The sequence below is a fragment of the Oryzias latipes genome, chromosome 4, assembly GCF_002234675.1.
Source record: "Oryzias latipes chromosome 4, ASM223467v1".
NCBI classification, from domain to species: domain Eukaryota; kingdom Metazoa; phylum Chordata; class Actinopteri; order Beloniformes; family Adrianichthyidae; genus Oryzias; species Oryzias latipes.
In genome coordinates, this window is record NC_019862.2 from 26,664,538 (window position 1) to 26,684,570 (window position 20,033).

Below are 20,033 nucleotides of genomic sequence, written 5' to 3' on the forward strand. Positions count from 1 at the left end.
GTTAGGTTTCATTATAGTAAGTTTAAAAACAACCATGCTTCAAAAAATTGTTTTACTTTTTCTCCGAAGTAGATTTATATGAAAAAGCTTCCAATACGTCAATTTCCATTTTCATTTTTCTCTTTGAAAAATGTGCAGACCACATCTGCAGGTACTATCAGTGGATAAAAGGTTAAATATCAGAAAGAGCTAGCATAAAGATTTCTGTCAGGATGAAAAACAGCAGTCCAGCTCTAACAATTCAATGAATGCAACAAACATGTCCTCCCTGCTGCATGGTGGCAGTGTCAGTGCACATGCCTCACTGTGAGAAGGCCTCTATTGCAATTCCCAGCTGGGACCGGTTTGCATGTGGGCATGTATGCATTGATTTTCTCCAATGATTGTGTGGCCCTCTGACAGCCTGGCGACCTCTCCAGCGTGTACCCTGCCTTTGCCCAACAGTAGCCAGGTTAGGCTCTGGGAGCCCTGTGACCCCGAAAAGTTAAGAAAATGGATGGACAGGAGGGTTTTAAAACCCTGGCCATAAACAAACTTGCTGTTTGTTTATAAAGTAATAGCCCACTCTTTAGGTTTATGTGGGATAACCTGCATGTACCTGGACTTGGGACCAGCAGACGGAGGCACTGGATTGCACCGCTTTGAGGTTGCATTATTTTGCCGAAAGATGTTGTTTGTAAATCCAAACAAAATTTTCTGTTGTTGATATTAAATTATGATTCTTACTAATACACTTGATATTGATATTGTCTTTATTTTTTATAATCATGTTTTTATTAATGCCTTTCTAAATTAATATTATTGTTTATATTTTTATATTAGTCATGATTACTCATACGTTTGTTACTGAATGTGACAGGGTTCTTCTCAGCAGCAAATAAATATGTAACTCTGAAATAAGATGACCAAGCCAGCAGACTCCAAATTTCAAACAATGATTTTATTGATCCCAAAACTATAATCAAAGAATAAATTCAGCTGATTCTGGGAATGCCTGTTGCCACCAATTCAACCAAGACTGCTCTCTCTCAACTGGGGAAGTTCACTCATTTTAAAGGCTTGGCCCCTCCCACAGGCCAATTAACAAAACACTTCCTTAAAACAAATTCCTGGAGGATTCCTAAACATAACTCCAAAATTCAGGATATTTAACAGAAAAAATAGTTACAATTGAAATACAGAAATAGGTTTGAAACAAAATCAATTAGACAGAAAGGGAACAAAGAGAAAAAAGAATTCTGACATGTGAAGTCACTTCCTGTTTTCTGTGGATATGTATGCTGATGTGTACAATGCTCTGGTTTGGCTGTTTGTGGAGGGAAACTTAGATGGTGAGTAAGATTCTGTTTAAAACCAAGTGTGCACCCTTAGAATTAAACAAAATATGAAATGTAAGTGATTTAATTGTCTGGGTGTGTGCATGTGTTCAGTGAAACTAAGCTGCTCCTGGGCTGGGAGAAAAGAGAGAGAAAAAAACAATTTAGGTTGGTGTGAAGACGCTGTCCTGCAACCTGTGATGCTACTTTGTCACACTAATATTCCATCCATCCATGTTCTTAACCTGCTTTATACCTTTTCTGTCACTAATGCAGAACCCAAAGATAAAGACTTAGCTGGATTAATAAAATACGTTTTACGTGAAGCAACTAGCAGAAACAGAGTGCAGACAGCAGAAAGAGAGAGAGCAGCTGCTCAAGCATAATTTATTCCAGTTTTCCGGTCCAGATTATATAGTTTAATGGCCACATGTGGCCCCCGGACTGGAGTTTTCCCACCCCCTGCTCTGGACAATGCCACCCCGAAGAGGCAGTCCTAGAGGTTGAGCCACAGTACTCCCAGATCTGCCGTGCTCGCCTGGGCATCTAGGATAAGTTAAGGTCTGCTCCATTTACCTGTAACTCCTCCCTCTTGCACTGAGGGGTCACGGTATGTGCTCTTCAATGGAACCTTGTTGGCAACAGTTCTCAGAAGATATTCCAAGAGCATGGGACAGGTTTTCAATGTTGAACATGGTGCTGGGTTCTGTGCAGTGGCCTGTCAAGTTAGTTTAGATCAGTTCAGGCATTTAGCTTTAGTGTGGCTTTATGACGCTGTGGAAACCAGGTAATTGTTCGCCTACTGATGTTACAGTTGTTATTATGTTGGTATTTTCTGTACTCAGTAAACACATTCGTCATTCAACCAGCATGTTCAAGTTGATGTTTATAAATGTTTGTTTAAATCACTTTATTTTCCAAAATATCAACTGTATTTATTGATATGAAGGAATTGGTTTTTTTATTGATAATGCCAATCCCACAAAAGTGTAAATGTCTTTGAAAATTACACGTTTCAGTAAAAAGAATACATTTTAGTTGTTAGCTACCCTGCATAGACAGAGCAAACATGTTTTTATCTGTAATACAGAAGCACTAAAACTCAGCGAACTTTGGCATAAACTTTGTAGGGATGAGGCACTCGAGTGGTTCCAGTGATCCCTTCTGTGCTCAGCTCTACTCCTTCAGGAACAGAGAAGGAGAACTTCTGCAGTAACCCCACCAGAAACAGGAACAGCTCCATCCTGGCCAAGCCTTCTCCAAGGCAAACACGTTTACCTGAAAACACAAGTCTTTCATTTTCCTGAAGAACAGCAGACATTTTTTTAGTGCTGAGGTGGACGGAAAAACATACTTTTACGTCATATAGCAAATACATTTTAAAATTATAAATTTAGATTTATAAATGGCAAGTGGTGCCTACTTTGTAAAAAGACTCAGGTTTTATACAGTCTCAAGTTCTCAGCAGTGTTTTGTTGATTGAGCCTGACACAGAGTAGACTCCACAATGTGCAATTAATTGTGGAAGAGGGCAAACGGAGCTGGTATTGACTTTTATTTTGAATTATGAGACACAAATGATTCCATACTGTACCTGCAGAGAAGGGTAAGAAAGCTTCTTTCTTCACAAACTTTCCGTCAGCATCCAGAAAGTGTTCCGGGTTGAAGGTGTCTGGAGTTTCCCATTCAGTCTTATCAAACAGCACAGAAGTCAGCATGGGCATCAGAGCCGTCCCCTATAGAAACAATGAAACACAAGATCACTCCTGACCTTCTGCCAAAACACCACCTAAGAAAAACTCACTGAAGCTTGAGTTCAGTCTGCAAAGTAAATGCACCTTGGGTATGAAGTAACCACCCAATGTTGTGTCCTTAGCAGCAACCCTAAGTCCATTCAGAGGCACAATGTTTCCAAATCTCTGTATTTCATGAATGACAGCATCAGTGTACGGCAGGTTGGGTCTATCAGCCATAGAGGGCAGACGGTTCTGACCGATCACTCTGTCGATCTCCTGCTGGACTTTCACTGAAAAAGAAAAAATAAGGTCAAATTGAAGAAGCTATTAAATATAAATAACTTGCGCTTGCTTGAAAACCTGATTGTGATTTATTTCAATGTCATCACTCTAATACATTATAATATATATTTTTTAATTTCTGCTCCTAAAATGAAGACAAAACAACAAACGGGGAACCATTAAAATCTTTCACCAAGTACTTTTTTGTTAAACAGGATTTATCAAAGTGAACAGGGATTTTAGTCTTGTTGTCTCCAGAAGCAACGCTATTCTACCAGACAATAAATGCAATGATCCCTAAATTTCCGACACGCATTTACTTTCATTCTTTTTTTGCACCTTTGAGTTTATCACAGTAAAAATTTGCAGACATTTTTCTAAAACAAAATGAAAAACCGATTTAAAATATTTTTGATACTAGCCAATTAAATATTTTTACTTTTTGTGCAACATTTGGTTTAAATCAACCCCCCAACTTCCAATTCCTTGATTTGATGTAGACCTCAAAGAGCCTAATGTTGCAGTTCCTCATATTCAATTCACTTCAATTAGTTTTATTATATAACTCAGTATTACAACACTCAACTGAATTCAATAATAGTAAACATAAAATCAGTTACAAAAACACAACAGCTGATTGCTAAAACTAAACTAAACAGACTAAGGTAAACTGGGCATCCCTGCCTTTAGTCCCTCCCTGTCGGTGAGGAAAAACTCCTAAAATAAACAGATTTTCCAGGATAAAAAGAAGAAACCTCTGGGAGTTCCACTAGAGACTTGTTTCAGAAAAGAGCCATTTTCTATTGAATCCAATAGTGTTACAGTATGGGCTAACTGGTCACTTGAAGATATACCGAACTTTGTTTTAAAATAGCAGTTTTAGTTTTATTCAGGCTTAAACGTCTCCTTTTAGATCTTCACAATCTAGACTTTGGCTCTGAAATGTAGTCATTTTTAAGCTTATAAAACATGGAATAGTTATTGGAATATCTATTAATAAACATTGGAGCTCTTTTTATTTCCTCACCTTGGACGTCTGGGTGTTTGATGAGGTAAATTAAGGCCCACATCAGAGTGGTGGAGGTTGTTTCTGTTCCAGCCAGGAAGAGATCCAGTGAGCAGAAAGCCAAATTGGCCTCATTAAAGCCCAGGTCTGAGTTTTGATGCTGTTCAGAAATAATATTAGACACACATGTTTTATGGTGTTAGCTTAACAGAGACGGTTGCATTGTAGTGTTAAGTGTAACACAGTGACCAACATACTTTCTCCATTTCAATGAGGAAGGAGTCAATGTAGTCTCTGGGATTGTTGCGATCAAGGTCCTTCTTATGCATCTTTATCTCCTGATCAAGAAAGTCTCGCAGGATGTCAAAATCTTTAAACATCTCGTTGTGAGGCCCTGGCAGGTGTTTCATCAGGCCAGGGAATGCTTCATAAAGCTGAGAGCAGAAGAGTTACCCACATTATGAACAACTCTTTCCTATCTGCAACAAACATTTCTTTCAGCTGCTAAAATAAGGAATTTCATGAACTTACTAAACCCCAGACACTCCCTTCCAGTCGAAGAACCTCAGAAAGATATTTAATCATAGTGTGAAAGTCATGGTCATTGTAGTCAAATCTTTTTCCCATCACCAGCTGGCAAACAATGTTAGACACGGCGTTGTTGAAGAGGCCTGTAGGAGTGAAAAGCTGACCTGGGGAAGAGAAAGACATTCATTTATAAATGCTCACATTGGTGGAGCAATAGGAGCTTCATTCTTTTTCTTGTAGCCCACCTTTTTCACTCTCTATCTCCGCCTGCAGGTGACGGATCTCCTCACAGATGCACTGTTCCATGGTGTTTTTGCCCAGTCCAAAGGTGCGTAATGTAGATAAAGCGAAGCGTCGCTGCTTCTTCCATTTCTCCCCATTGCTCATGAATATGCCATCTAGTAACAGAAAATAATTGTGAGAAGGTCAGTGAATTGTGGAGATGATTTTCACAAGAATGTAGCTGAGGAAAAAAAGGGGTTCAATACTTGTGGGTCCTTGGTAAAACCTGGTGGCCATGGGACTGTAAGGCCTGTCCACAAAGTTCTCAGCTTGTGTCACTAAAGCTTCTTTTACCATCTTGTAGCCGGACACAAACACAGAGGTTTCACTTCCAAAGCGGACACTGAACACATTCCCGTACGTTTCAGCCAACTGTGGAGAATCCAGCCGTAAACAAACCCTGATCAAATGCAGCTCACATCATAATCATCATCATCATCATCTTCACTTTACGCTGTTGTGTATTACACGACAAAGACAATAGAGACTACGACACACAGAGACTGTTAAAGTTTAACAGAAGCAAATTACGACGTGGCTGAAGACAAACATAAACAAGTACCTTGGTGAAATAGATGTGTGGGTGTTTGCCATCTACACTCAATAGATTCCCAACGAATGGAAGGCCTGGAGGTCCAGGAGGAAAATTAGCTGCTTTTCTGTTTTTCAGAAAATCTGCTATCAAAAGAAAAACAAATAAAAACACAAAAATCGTCTTGAGGTCCAAACTAGTTAGAAAACTGAGAAGCCACATGGTTAAGGAGAATGAAAGGAGCAGCAGCTGGAGATACGTCGGATTTCTCCTCTGCTGGCTAGAACTTGCAGCCTTTTTCCAGCCTGTAAGGTTGTTAATTGCTCACTCCTTTTTGAGCAAACAAAAACTGGACAGTCTACCCTGTAATTCCTTGTACAAAAAGGGATGGGAAGAGAATTATTATGTAACAAGCTCTAAACTCCTCCTTGTTGAACCCTGACCAGCAAACCACTGCAGTGTAGGCAAAGTAGATGAAAACCCAACGTAACCCTGAACCTGCTACCAAACCATACGGAAAACCTCCCCAATTCACCCGCATGCACACACACACACACACACACACACACTAGATAAATACTCACTACTTATCTGGTTCATTTCCATGCAATAATTAAAAAACTGACATATATTAAATGAAATATTTAAAAAGTTGAGAGTTTTACGATAGGATAATATTTGTCTTTCTTGGTCTCTGAGCAGGTTAGCTGTGACTCCGCCCATTTACCTGTGGATCCTGTGGTGCAACCATCTGCACTTTGCTGCTTATAATCTCTGCACATAAGGAGCCCTCTCTGTGCCCTCAGTGTTGACTCATCTTGTGTTATTCTCGACTTTAATCCTGCCACTATGGACTTTTTAGTTAACTGAGCTTTTTTAGGCTTTTCCCACCATCAACAAATCTTTGTTCATGATTCTTCCTTGCATCTGCGTTCTCCTTCTTGCCTGACCTTGAATTCTAATGAAAATAAATTCATTCAATATAAATAAATTACTCATTTACTTGCTTATCCTGCTTTGCAAACAAAAGCAGTTTCTTTTTTTTTGTGAATGGTTACAATCGTCTGAAAAATAGATGTAGGAACTAATGGTTTGTTCTTCTTTACTGGATATTTTACTCCTTAAAGTTTGCTTGACAAAAAAAACACATTGTTTTGTCCATATAATGCTCTAAAGCAAAGTTCATCTACACCCCTTTACATCTCTATCTCATCATTTGTGTTACTGTGAAAAAAATATTATTAAAAAAAAGACGGTCAGTTGCATAAGTTCGTCTATTTTAAAGAACCTATTCTCAGGATCCAGGAAATGCAGTATCAGGGTTAACAGAGAACTCACATGAAGGATTATAACTGAGGAAGATGATTCCTTTAATGGGACTAACTAAATAAGCAATTCAGATGAAGTCTTCACATCACCAAACCCTAACACAATTTCTGATAGGCAGCAGTGGGAAAGAACTACTTTCATGGACTTAAAAAAATAAATGTAATTTCAGATTAACTCATTTCTGGCATCAAATCCTTTACACCCAATGTCACTTATATGCAACATACTATTTAATCCAGAACTTGATTTATTCAGCATCACCTCAAAAGGAAAAACACTGTAGAATATTTTTTAATATATCTGGAAATAAATCCAGGCATGGAAGGATTAAAATTTTTGTACAATATAACAGTAAAAGCACCAACGTCTTTGTTTAAAATGAAATACTTTATTTCCCCTTGTTTGTTTTTCCCATTTCCAATATTCTCATGTGACACTGCTTTAGACAGATTTGTTTTGTGCACATTTTCAGCCCTCTGTGTTACACTTAAGTGAATTTGTTGTTAGGTCAAAAAAATTGTTTGATTTGATTTCTTCTTAGAATAGTTTATAAAACATAATGGAGTAGCTATTGCGCAGTGGTAGGGCGGTGAACCTCTGGCAGATCACAGGTTTGGTTCCTGCTTTGCCCCTCCATGTGTCGATCTGTCCTTGGACAAGACATTGTTGCTTCCATGTTGCTCCTGATGGTCGTAGGTTGACGCCAATGTTTGGCTATGGTGAAAATGTGTGAATGTGTGCATGGGTGACTGGGTCTTTGACTGTAGAGCGCTTCAGGCCTTCTAAGATGGTGGTAAAAAGCTATATATAACAATATTTTATTCATGCATAGTGACTAAATGCTGGTAGGTTATTGACTCCAAAAAACTTGTGACAATTGAACATATTGTGTTGCATTTACGACACACATTTTTAAATAGTAATGCTCAGATGGCCCACTTCCACTGTCAATAAACTTTTTTCATACCAATGTTTATGCCAAAAAGAAATCTCATTTAGTTTCTTTATACATCATAAAACTAATAATACTACTAAACTAAAAGTTTTTTTTTTGCAAAAGTTAAAATGGCATGTTCTTTGTCCTCAACTTTGAGAGAAGGAATAATCTTTTCTCATCTTTCCTGTGATGAATGGTGCAAAACTCAGCGAACTTTGGCATAAACTTTGTAGGGATGAGGCACTCGAGTGGTTCCAGTGATTCCTTCTGTGCTCAGCTCTACTCCTTCAGGAACAGAGAAGGAGAACTTCTGCAGTAACCCCACCAGAAACAGGAACAGCTCCATCCTGGCCAAGCCTTCTCCAAGGCAAACACGTTTACCTGAAAACACAAGTCTTTCATTTTCCTGAAGAATAGCAGACATTTTTTTAGTCCTGAGGGTCGACGGAAAAACATACTTTTATGTCATAGCAAATACATTTTAAAATTATAAATTTAGATTTATAAATGGCAAGTGGTGCCTACTTTGTAAAAAGACTCAGGTTTTATACTGTCTCAAGTTCTCAACAGTGTTTTGTTGATTGAGCCTGACACAGAGTAGACTCAACAATGTGCCATTGTGGCAGAATGCCCTCATTTTACTTTCCCCACACAGAACCAACACAAAACCCAACTCCACTTTAAAAGAAGAACTCCACCCTTAAATTAGAACTTCAGTGAGATTTACAAAAAGGTTAAATTCCTTTGCTCACATTTTCATTTACCATTTTGGAGCCACTGTACCTGCAGAGAAGGGTAAGAAAGCTTCTTTCTTCACAAACTTTCCGTCAGCATCCAGAAAGTGTTCCGGGTTGAAGGTGTCTGGAGTTTCCCATTCAGTCTTATCAAACAGCACAGAAGTCAGCATGGGCATCAGAGCCGTCCCCTATAGAAACAATGAAACACAAGATTAAACATACCTGATCTTCTGCTAAAACACTACCTAAGAAAAACTCACTGAAGCTTGATGTCAGGCTGCAAAGTAAATGCACCTTAGGTATGAAGTAACCACCCAAAGTTGTGTCCTTAGCAGCAACCCTGAGTCCATTCAGAGGCACAATGTTTCCAATTCTCTGTATTTCATGTACGACAGCATCAGTATACGGCAGGTTGGGTCTATCAGCCATAGAGGGCAGACGGTTCTGTCCGATCACTCTGTCGATCTCCTGCTGGACTTTCACTGAAAAAAATAAACATCCATGCTGTCTAAGGCAGAGATAACACAAACTCATTAATGGAAAAAAACACTATAACCCTGTCCAAGTACTTCTATGTTAATCTCATGGTATTGTCTTCCGCAGTTAATGACTAGAGTTATTACAAATGACAAAAAGCTGCCATTGATGTTGCCCTACCTACTTGGGTGCACAAATGCAACTCAGAGTGACTGTAGAACAAAATTTAATCACCATGAGTGGTGAATGGTTGTTTATTTGTACCGTCAAAACATGACTTTTTACAGAAACCGTACATACAGACTCTTTGAGTTTGCTCACCTTGGACGTCTGGGTGTTTGATGAGGTAAATCAAGGCCCACATCAGAGTGGTGGAGGTTGTTTCTGTTCCGGCCACGAAGAGATCCAGGGAGCAGAAAGCCAGATTGGCATCATTAAAGCCCAGGTCTGAGTTTTGATGCTGTTCAGAAATAATATGAGCATCATCTGTTAATGGGTGTTAGCTTTACAGAGGCGGTTGCATTGTAGTGTTTAGTGTAACACAGTGACCAACATACTTTCTCCATTTCAATGATGAAGGAGTCAATGTAGTCTCTGGGATTGTTGGGATCCAGGTCCTGTTTGTGTATCTTTATCTCCTGAGCAAGAAAGTCTTGAACGATCTTGTAATTTCTGAATATCTTGTTGTGAGACCCTGGTAGGTGCTTCATCAAGCCCGGGAAGGATTCATAAAGCTGTGAGCACAAAGAAGCTGTCCTCATTCAAAACATCAGATTTCCTTTTTTAATAAATATTTTTGTATTGTCAAAATCAGGGATCTCTGCCTTTTTAACAGCCAACAACGTTATGAACTTACAATACCCCAGATGCTCCCCTCAAGTTGAACTGCCTCAGAGATGTACTTCATCATAACCTGGAAGTTGTTGTCATCATAGTCGAATCTTTTTCCCATCACAAGCTGGCAAATAATGTTGGACACAGCGTTGTTGAAGAGACCTGCAGGGCTGAAGGGTCCACCTGAGGAGGAGGAAACCAGTGGTTCAAAAAGGCACTTGCAGGCGCAGGAATGGAGACATCTTGAAGTAAAATTGTGTTTCCTTGTTTGCACTTCCATAACACTTTTACTAGTCAGAAGATGGTATATTTTTCCAGCAATTTAAATCAAGTCCTTCTGAGGTGTTTAATTGTCTTTACCACCACACCTCATAGTAAAAGGACATTTCAAGTAGTCATCTGTTGTCGCAACTAATGACTATAATGCTGTGTTGGTAACGTGCGACCACATCCACTGATAAGTCCATGTAAACGTGCCTAAATGTGCATTTTGGGCTTCCATGTTAAAAATTGCTGTTCAGGTGTGGTTACACCAGTTTTTAAGTCCATTTTTGGGCTCTTCATAGAAAACCTGGCCATTGCCAGCACATTAAAAGTTAAACCAGTTGAACTTTGACCAATCAGGGACTAAGATTTAGTATTGACGTATGGTTACATCCTTTGTAATTCATGGAAGTGCAAACCATTTGTAAACAGATCATCAAGGAGAAATGAATAATTGCGGTTTGTGCCCGGCAGGAATTCAATGACACTGTGTTTCATATATCAGAACAGAGCAAGGAAAAGAAAAGCCGGAAGTAAGATTGAAGGAGATTTGCCCCGCTTCAACATTTGGGACCAAGCCTTTCCTAACAGTGAGTACACGGACTAGTATCGGGTAGAGACAGACCAGGGTGGACAGCATGTGCTAAACGCATTCACGAATGTGCTAAACCTGCATATTGGAACGTGCATCACATGCCTGGTGTGAAAGTAGCTTTACACTGTATACATTGGAAACAACACAAGAGACAGGAGTTTTTTATTTGATGGAAGAGGAAATAAGCATGTCTCCATAGCAATGAGGCACTGAATTTAAAAGTTCAGGATATGGAATTTAACTGACCGTTTTTTCGGAATTAGCCAACTTTTCCCAAATTTGCAATGTTTTATAAAAAAAAAAAAAAACTTTGTTAAAGCACAGATAAATGTCATTATACCATGGTCCTAGTGAATACTCGTTTCTGATTGGCTGCTGGGTGTGCGTTAAAAAGTTATATACCGGTGGTGTGGCGTGTTGTCACGTTACCGTAAAAACGCGCTTAACCATGTAACAAATAGTCCGCTTTTCGTGAAAAAAGCTATCCAAATCGGGGAAAAAACAAGAATTAAGGACTAAAAAACTGGTTAATATTTATTTCTTTTGTAAGTGACCATGGTTTAAGCGGGTTAATGGCCTTACAAATGTGCATTATCACTTCAGGCTACCACTTTGTGTTAAAAAGTGATAATGCACATTTCGAAGGCCATTAACCCTAACTAAATAAACACCAAATGTATACTTTTAATTGAATGTCAGTTCAGTCTCCAAGAATGTCTAAAGATCGGCTTCAGAAAAGTTTTTTTCTTCTCAGAACTTTGGAGAGAAAGGACTTTTTTCTGGTCTTGTAAGAATTGAATTTGTTTTGTGTCTCTTTTATAGTCCACCTTTTTCGTTCTCTATCTGCTGCTGCAGGTGTCGGATCTCCTCACAGATGCTCTGTTCCATGGTGTTTTTTCCCAGTCCGAAGGTGCGTAAGGTAGATAGAGCGAAGCGTCGCTGCTTCTTCCATTTCTCCCCATTGCTGAAGAACAAACCATCTAGAAACAAGCACATTGTACCAGGTCAGTAAAGTGTTGAAACCAGTTCTGTATTAGAATATTAATGTCAACAAGAAAGAGACGCATACTTGAGTTTCCTTCATAAAACCTGCCACCAATTTCACTGAATGGCCTGTCTACAAAGTTCTCAGCCTGTGTCACTAAAGCTTCTTTCACCATCTTGTAGCCGGACACAAACACTGTTGCCTGACTGCCGAGCCGGACACTGAACACGTTACCGTAGCTTTCAGCCATCTGTGGGACAACAATTGAAAACCCAGATGAAGCACGGCACTCAATCAGTATGCAATGACATGTTACAAACTAGAAATAAAACAAGTAAATGCCAAAAATTTCTAAAACCAAGAACAGATCACACCCTTAAAAAGAATTTTTCAATAGTTCTGAAATCATTACTAATATTTTTGACATAGGATGCAATGCAGCCATACCTTTGAGAAATAGATGTGTGGGTGTTTGCCATCTATAGTCAAAAAGTTCCCAACAAAGGGGAGGCCCAGTGGTCCTGGAGGGAAATTAGCAGGCTTCCTATGTTTGATCCAATCTGCTATTAAAAGAAAAAGGAAAATAAACAAGACGAGCGCCTTCAGGTCGAAACTGAGTAAAAAGCTGTCAAGCCACATGATGAGGGAGGACAAAGTTTGCAGCCTGCAACCTCTGCAGCCTGTTGATACGTATTCTCTCCTTCGTAGGGAAAAAATGGGAGAAGATGGCAAAAAAATCTGTTATATAATTCTGTGTTTCATTGGGAACTTTGAGCTTACATAACAGGCTCCAAACCACACCTTCATGTAACTTGAGTACATACAACATGGGTCTATGAATAAACTTTGGCACAATGTGGCTTTGACAACGGAGATCTGCAGACAATTCATCATCTTTGCTAACTCCGCTCTTCTGCAGAGTTTTTTCATTTGACTTATAAGGTGCCAAATCACAACCAGAGCCATCTAAAGGAGCTTTACAAAGAAAAATGCCAAACCAAAGCAAAAGATAATATTATTTAAGGTTTCCACCATTAATTTGGGTCAAATTTCTTAAAATCAGGCAAACTTGTCCTAACTGTTTTTCATGATGGTCTCTACAGTGCGGAAAAAAAAAAAAGGATTTGTCAGCCACAAACTGTGTAAAATTCTTCCACCTTAAAAGATGAGGTCTGTAAATTTCATCAGGGAGGCATGTCTGGTCCTGCAGTATTTGAGTCCCTGGCAATGTAGTGTGTTACTGATGGTAGCCTTTGTTACTTTGGTCCCAGCTCTCTGCAGGCCATTCACTACGCCCCCCTGTGTGGTGCTGATTTTTGCTGTCTGTTCTCGTCATCATTTTGACTCCCCAGGGTGAGATCTTGTGTGGAGAAAAGTACAAGGGGTCCTGTATGTCTTCCATTTCCTAATAATTGTTCCCACAGTGGATTTCTTCACACCAAGCTGCTTACATGTTGCAGATTCAGTCTTCCCAGCCTGGTGCAGGTCAACTATGTTGTTTCTGGTGTCCTTAGACAGCTTTTTGGCCTTTGGCATGGTGTACTTTGGAATGTGACTTTTTGCGATAGGTGTCTTTTATACAGAAATCCAGTTCAAACAGGTTACATTAACACAGGCAACCAGTGGAGGACAAGACTTTCTTAAAGTAGAAGTAACACGTCTGTGAGGAACAGAAATCTTGCTTGTTTGTTGGAGACCAAATATTTATTTTAGTGAGGAATTTATCAACTGCTTCATTAAAATTTCAGCAATATTTTTTCTGCGTTCTTTCCCCCCAATTCTGTTTCTCCTAGTTGAAGTGTATTTGTGGTGAGCATTAGAGACCTCTCGGGTTTTTACCTGGATGAACTGGCAGAATTGGTGTCTGACAAAATACTTTTTCTGCCCCACTGTGTATGAAATGGGAGTCCACTCAGGAAAATCTTGTGACACAAGAGGCCAAAGACCTTTTTGTTTGTTGCAGTTTTTTTCTGAACAGGTTATTGTAAAATGTATGAAATAAATGTAGATGTTTGTTGAGTAAGGGCATAGAGTCACAGAAAGGCTGCACATGCTCGAATAGTCCTTGTGGGGGACATACCCACAGTCACGTGTTCACCACACATGCAGCCCAGAGTGTTGCATAGTTAACAGACAAGTTCACTGACAAATTCTGCAACTCAGGTTTTAACATAATTTGTTTATCCTTTGTTTGTCCCTTAAATATTGTGTCTTTAGTAGGACCCAAAAATGTTAATGCCTTGAAGCCTGAATTAATTTCAGCTATGAAAAAAGCACTTATGTTTTGGCTTTCTAAGTGGATGCTCAATTAAGGTAATTTTGGAGCCAAGGAGGCTGGATGCAATGTTTGCATCAATAGGAGTCGAGGAGTTAATAACATTTTTGCAGAATTAAAATTCATACACACCAATTATTTAATGTTGGCTAATTTAAATCATTACTAACAATCATCACCCAAACTCCAATTAACGAATACATGCTATTCCTCACACAGATATAGTTTTTAGCAGCACTACAGTGGTTGACTTGGATCTGTTTTTGACTTCACAAAAGGCATTGAAAGTACTTATCAGGTCACTAGCTATGAAATAATTAAACATTATATTCTTCTTTCAAAGGTGTGAGAAAAAAGTTATACACCAAACTAACCACGTACTTGGTACATCTACTGGTAGTTGCATTAAATATTACATTTTGTCAAGCTTTTGTTTTAAGAAGGTTTAGGACCAAAACTTACAATCACTCACTATCAAGATTAAATCAAGAAAATTTTAAGATTCTAAAGATTGTTTTGTTGCAAAATGTTTTATACATTTCCATACATCTCACCAATAAGGTCCTCTGATTTATCTATCCTGTACTTTTCCATTTACTTTTCATTTGCTTTAAAAAATCAAATGTTATTCAATCTGTTGCAACTCTCACCTTAGATTGTCCCAAAGCCCTACAAAGAAATGTAAATACATAAATAAACGACAAGCCCATGAAACTCAACCATTTTTTTTAATCCATTTTATTAAAAATATTTCAAGATTATTGGGATATCAATACGTAATGAGATAGAAAAAAACAATTTCAAGTGCAAATTCTAATCGTCTAAATGTTTTTGAATTTTTGAACAAACCACAGAAACAGGTAGGTCCCATAGTTTACAGGGTTTTGGTCAAGAATATCACTGATGGTTAGATTAAGAAGTGCAAATGTTAAATACAAGGAGAAATGAACATTATACGAATAAAAGAATGTAGCCAATTATAGCTAAGCAAAAGTACTTTTTCATCAGAAAAAGACTCAAGTAAAATATAAAAGTATGGTTCATTGAAACCTGTTTTTGGAAGTGCAGCCTTTATTAAAAGATATTTCAGTAGATACATGTAAGTAACTTGTTAGTGCCTTCCTCTGGTTGTTGGAAACAGCTATTGATAGATTAAGATTTCAATTGTAATAAAATACAAAAAGGGTAAATGTGCAGACAAAAATATAACCTGCTTTAACACATTTGTCACTTGAATCGCTTGCTGTTGGTAAAGAGCACCGTTCATTTAATATTCACATATTTTTCATGTTTGAAAATAGACATGTGAAAAGCCTCACTCTGTCTGTGTGTCCCACATACAAAATGTATTGGTCTAAAATCCCTCAGCTGGACACTTTGTCTCTAAATGAGGACAGAGATCTCTTTTGGCCTTTGTGTCAACTGTCATCAACGGGGCAAAGCCAGAAACCTGAACTCTTCGGGGGAATGGGTGAATCCCAGCACGCCTTCCAAGCTGGGCATTTCTCCAGGAACTGGTTTGAAGGTGAAGCGTTGGAGGAGAGTTGAGAAGAAAAGGAACAGCTCCATTTTGGCAAGGTGCTCGCCCAGACACATACGTTTACCTGTGGAGGAACATCAGACAAAACTTGAAATGCTTTTTTTTCATAAAGAAAAAGATTGTATAAATATAGAAAGAGAAACACTGGGAGTTATTCTGAGTTTTAAATGCAGAAAGAATATCTAAACAAAGTAATGCTTATCTGATGATTGAAGCTTGCTACTGCAAAAACATAAAACCTGGTGCTGTCAAAATAAAAAATCCTTTGATTGTTCACATCCAACACTATTCCTAGTTTGTTTTTTTACTATTGCTCTCATTTAAACACAGACATGAAAAATAGGATGTACTTTAAAAAGAACTCATGTTTGTAAATGCTTATCAAAACAATATTTATCTTTTTATTTAATTTTGGGTCATATTTTATGTCTGTGAGTAATAAATTATTTCAAATTAAATCAACCTGAATATGTTAATCGTTTTTCTGGATCACTGAAATGAACTTAATTATATTAAAGTAAATGCTAAATGCAAACTAAACTCGTGTAGTTCCATCTGCTGCCAGTGGGGGAGCTCTAAGCCCTTTGGAACTCTTACCTGCTGAAAAAGGCAAGAAGGCTTCTTTCTTAAGGAATCTGCCCTCGGAATCCAAGAAATGTCCAGGATTGAAGACATGTGGAGTTTCCCATTCATTCTTATCAAAAAGCACTGACGAAAGGATGGTAGTTATGGGTGTGCCCTGGAAAAAGAGATTCAAGACAGTTCCAATCCCTGTCAAATTCTTTTTCAGCACTTCAGAGATGAATCTTACTACATGAGAACTTTTTCCCTACCTTGGGAATAAAGTATCCTCCCAGTGTTGTGTCTTTACTGGCCATTTTGGGGAATCCAAGTGGAACAATATTTCCCATCCTTTGGATTTCATGGATGACTGCGTCAGTGTAGGGTAGGTTGGGTCGATCTGACATGGCGGGTTGACGGGATTGTCCAATCACTCTGTCAATCTCCTCCTGGACTTTTTCTGAAAGCAGAACCGAAACCTGAATCAGTGAGCTCAAAAAAGCCTAAATCGATGCACCATTAAAAGTTTTAAAGATCCACTCTGATAAAAATCCTGTTTTTTCTCATGATGGAGGACATGTATAAAGAAAAAAAAGGAATAAAATTGCTTTCATGGACATTTCTTCATTGAGGTGCTGCAGCTCTGCAAAAACTATTTCTTAGAAAACGACAGATTTTTTTCATTTGGGGAAAAAATTTCATAATCATTATTAAAGAACCACTTGGAATGCTTTGAATATAGATAAAAAGATGATCGGAGTAGGACTTTAACCTATTGTAATTAAATGTATAATTTCTTCAAGGAAACCCAACTATTCCAACAGAACTGCAAGAATTATATGAACCAGTCAGTTGATAGAACCTATTTGGAGGAAATCAAACCTCTGAACTTATAGCTACCATGCTGCACATGAATGGAACAAGCGTCTAAGTAAACCCCAGTGTGTCACAATTGACAGAAATCTAGTCTTGAAGTCTTTTTCCCCTGATTTTTTTATTTGGTTTGCCTCAGAATCTGGTCTGTGCGGTTCAACAACTCCACTCAAGGCCACTTACAGTAGATTTGTTTATTCTATAATATATAAATAGAATATCTATTTAGTTTAACACACATGATCCAGGAAATTAGCAAGAATATCTGGGAAACAATGGGGACTAAAAGTCTTTCTTTTAACAGTGAATAGTGAATTGCCTTTGTGATAAAGCTGCTTTGTCCAAGGCAGACAGTGTACATGACCAAGACACTGACCTTGTATTTCCGGGTGGTGGAGCATGAACATAAGACCCCAGCGCAATGTGGTGGCAGTTGTTTCAGTTCCTGCTTCTATCAGGTCAAGAGTGCTGACCACCAGTGTTTCAATGTTGAAGCCAGCCTGGGGGTCTTGTTTTGTCTAATGTGTAATCAGAAGAATTGTTATTTTGTGAGCTGTTAGGTCTGTCACATTACAAACGTTTGACCTTTGTTTTGACATTTACAACTACAATCATGACTTGTCAATTTGGCAAGTTTCTGTCAATAGAAGTTTATGAAGCTCATTAATGGTGCGACCATTTACTGTTTCAGCAAGAAAAAAGGTAACGAATAACCGAACCTTTCAGACTTTGCCCTGAACAGGGAAAAATATCTTGTTCATTAATGGCAGCAGGGCAAAGCTCATCCCAGCTGATAACAAACACTGATCAAATACTTACTAGAAAGAGGCTTCCAACATTTGCTTTTTATCTGCTAAAACTGGACTTTGACATTAAAAAAAAAAAAAAAAAAACTTCCTGTCAAAGAAAAATGTTTTTACTTTTTTTCACATGTGTCTGTTTGGAGCTGCCCTCCGAAGGCTTAACAACCATGAAGCAAAAACATGAAAAATCTGACGTTAATGTCTTTCCCACAAATATAAACCCCTGCAGTGTTTTGATCATCAATTTTCCAGACTGAGATTGTGAAAGATAAATTCAAATTTGCATTTACTAAAGGATAAGGCTTGTCTAACTCCTTTCCTTTAATGACTTCTCTCTATGTACAGTTATCCCAAAATATGGTGCTTTTCCTTTGGAAAAATGCAATTCTAAAAGACAAAATTGGAATGTGACATCAAAAAGAGGGGACTAAATCCTAACATCTTTTAAACCCTTAAGCCTCTTTTCTTGATAGATAAACTTGATAAACAGATTTTTACCTTGCACGAATAAATCTTTGCTTTACATGTGCATGTGTAAATATGTCACCTTTTCCATCTCAGACAGGTAAACATCGATGTAATCACGAGGGTCCTCCGGGTTCCATTCCTCCTGATGCTTTTCTATTTCCTTTCTGAGGAAGCAGACGATTTCCCTGTAGTTGGCGTGGACGGTCTGGTGAGGTCCTGGTAAGTAATTCAGCAAACTAGGGAAGGCATCATACAGCTGTGGATGAGGGAAACTGTCAGATAAATAGCAGAAATGTGACAAAGTGGCTGCTTTGTTGAAATCTGAATAATTAGGGGTTACTTGAGTTCGAGCTGAGCCAGAAAGCACCACTGCTTCATTGTCCAACTCCAAAACTTTGCGAAAGCTTGGATCAGAGTATTCAAAGCGATGCCCAAAGACCACAGAGGAGATAATGTTTCCCACTGCGTTTGTTATGAGGTAATGAGGATTGAATGGCCTCCCTGAAAATAAATCAAGTCAAACGGATCATTAAAAACAGGACAAGACACAGATTTCAGTTTATCACAAAGTGGATTTCCTGTCAGGAACTTGCCTTGTTCCTCTTTGAATGCATCACAGAGAAAGTTGCTCTCTATTTCAATGTATCTTTCGAGGGATTTCTGGCCCTCTCCGAAGTAACGCAGATGTGCGTTGGCAAATTTCCTCTGCTTTTTCCAAAGGTAGCCATTACTGAGAGCAATGCCTATGGAAAAAAGTTCAACTTCAGAATAAAACAGGATCTAAAAATGCGTTTTAAATTAAATGGAATTACATTTAGTGTTTTTTAAGTATTAAAATGAGCATATCAACGACTTTCAGCCCTTCTGTTTTATCAGTTCTTCACTAATTTACTGCGATGCCTTCCTGGAGTTTTATGTCAATGTGTTTTTAAAAAATATGATATTTGTTCACCAACCTACCGAGGCCCTTAAACACAACATGGAAAAGAGGGACAATTGGTCGGTCCACAAAGCTGTCCAGCTGGGTGACAAGAGCCTCTTTGACCATCTTATAGCCTGAAATAAACACCATCCTTTCACTGCCTCTCCTCAAGCTGAACACTGGGCCAAAATCCTGAGAAAGCTGCATGGGATCAGACGTTATTACTACATGTAGAAAATGACACACAGACAAAAACGTGAAAACTGAATCAAAAATGTTCCAATTGAAAGCATGCATTGAATGTTTCCTTTACTTACAGGTATTATTGTGAAATAATATTTCATTATTATCTGTCTATAAACACAAGACTTCTGTTTGAAACACGAACAAGTACTTTCTTAGCAAGTATTCATGTTAACTGCACCTTCTCCATTGTTTTGAAGTCCACCCCGGTGAAGACGTTTCCTAGAAAAGGCACAGACAGAGGTCCAGGGGGAAACTTGGGAGGCTTCCAGGTTTTAACAATATCAATTAGAAGCAGTAAAACAAAACCAAACACCAGCCAACTATTAAAGTCCATGCGATCGAAAAGAGCCTGAAAAATCATGATGGATGGTGGTTCAAAAATTCAGCTATTTTCGAAAAGTTGGATTCCAATTGCAAAGCTGCAGAGTGCAGAAGCAAATGGGTAAAGAGTGGAAAGGAGCAGGGGAAAGAAGTGAACAACTGTTGCATAACAGAGCTGGCCCAT

At 38.5% G+C, this 20,033-nt stretch overlaps 3 protein-coding genes across 4 annotated transcripts; all 3 read right to left on the reverse strand.

Annotated features, from left to right (window-relative positions):
• Positions 1-925: 925 nt before the first annotated feature.
• Positions 926-6,045, reverse strand: LOC101156566 (cytochrome P450 2J6). The gene is made up of 9 exons (XM_004068186.4): positions 5,713-6,045; positions 5,357-5,522; positions 5,114-5,266; positions 4,872-5,032; positions 4,598-4,774; positions 4,362-4,500; positions 3,155-3,342; positions 2,911-3,052; positions 926-2,594 (listed from the first exon to the last, which is right to left on the reverse strand). The coding sequence occupies exons 1-9, from the start codon at positions 5,902-5,904 to the stop codon at positions 2,419-2,421; spliced, it is 1,494 nt and encodes a 497-aa protein (XP_004068234.1). The 5' UTR covers positions 5,905-6,045; the 3' UTR covers positions 926-2,418.
• A 1,241-nt stretch (positions 6,046-7,286) lies between these two features.
• LOC101156965 (cytochrome P450 2J6) lies at positions 7,287-12,562 on the reverse strand. Its single transcript, XM_004068188.3, has 9 exons — positions 12,288-12,562; positions 11,925-12,090; positions 11,683-11,835; positions 10,019-10,179; positions 9,720-9,896; positions 9,484-9,622; positions 8,980-9,167; positions 8,732-8,873; positions 7,287-8,329 (listed from the first exon to the last, which is right to left on the reverse strand). The coding sequence occupies exons 1-9, from the start codon at positions 12,477-12,479 to the stop codon at positions 8,154-8,156; spliced, it is 1,494 nt and encodes a 497-aa protein (XP_004068236.1). The 5' UTR covers positions 12,480-12,562; the 3' UTR covers positions 7,287-8,153.
• Positions 12,563-14,859: 2,297 nt separating this feature from the next.
• Positions 14,860-19,993, reverse strand: LOC101157528 (cytochrome P450 2J2). Of its 2 annotated transcripts, none has more exons than XM_004068191.4 (9): positions 19,707-19,993; positions 19,321-19,483; positions 18,954-19,103; positions 18,701-18,861; positions 18,440-18,616; positions 17,466-17,607; positions 16,489-16,676; positions 16,253-16,394; positions 14,860-15,719 (listed from the first exon to the last, which is right to left on the reverse strand). In XM_004068191.4, the coding sequence occupies exons 1-9, from the start codon at positions 19,887-19,889 to the stop codon at positions 15,544-15,546; spliced, it is 1,482 nt and encodes a 493-aa protein (XP_004068239.1). In that variant the 5' UTR covers positions 19,890-19,993; the 3' UTR covers positions 14,860-15,543. The 2 variants fall into 2 exon arrangements, with proteins under 2 accessions (XP_004068239.1, XP_023810237.1); XM_023954469.1 differs by lacking the exon at positions 19,707-19,993 and adding an exon at positions 19,600-19,641 and having other exon boundaries at positions 15,397-15,719.
• Positions 19,994-20,033: the final 40 nt, after the last annotated feature.

Excerpts from the sequence above, each read along its gene's own strand:
- LOC101157528 (XM_004068191.4), bottom strand. The coding sequence starts at position 19,889 with ATGATTTTTCAGGCTCTTTTCGATCGCATGGACTTTAATAGTTGGCTG. Across the intron at positions 18,862-18,953 it reads TGCATTCAAAGAGGAACAAG|GGAGGCCATTCAATCCTCAT; the intron begins GCAAGTTCCTGA and ends ATTTATTTTCAG. Across the intron at positions 16,677-17,465 it reads CCACCACCCGGAAATACAAG|AAAAAGTCCAGGAGGAGATT; the intron begins GTCAGTGTCTTG and ends TTCTGCTTTCAG.
- LOC101156566 (XM_004068186.4), bottom strand. The coding sequence starts at position 5,904 with ATGTGGCTTCTCAGTTTTCTAACTAGTTTGGACCTCAAGACGATTTTT. Across the intron at positions 5,033-5,113 it reads GGAGATAGAGAGTGAAAAAG|GTCAGCTTTTCACTCCTACA; the intron begins GTGGGCTACAAG and ends TCTCTTCCCCAG. Across the intron at positions 3,343-4,361 it reads CAAACACCCAGACGTCCAAG|TGAAAGTCCAGCAGGAGATC; the intron begins GTGAGGAAATAA and ends TTTCTTTTTCAG.
- LOC101156965 (XM_004068188.3), bottom strand. The coding sequence starts at position 12,479 with ATGTGGCTTGACAGCTTTTTACTCAGTTTCGACCTGAAGGCGCTCGTC. Across the intron at positions 10,180-11,682 it reads GCAGATAGAGAACGAAAAAG|GTGGACCCTTCAGCCCTGCA; the intron begins GTGGACTATAAA and ends CCTCCTCCTCAG. Across the intron at positions 8,330-8,731 it reads TTTCTTACCCTTCTCTGCAG|GTAAACGTGTTTGCCTTGGA; the intron begins GTACAGTGGCTC and ends TTGTGTTTTCAG.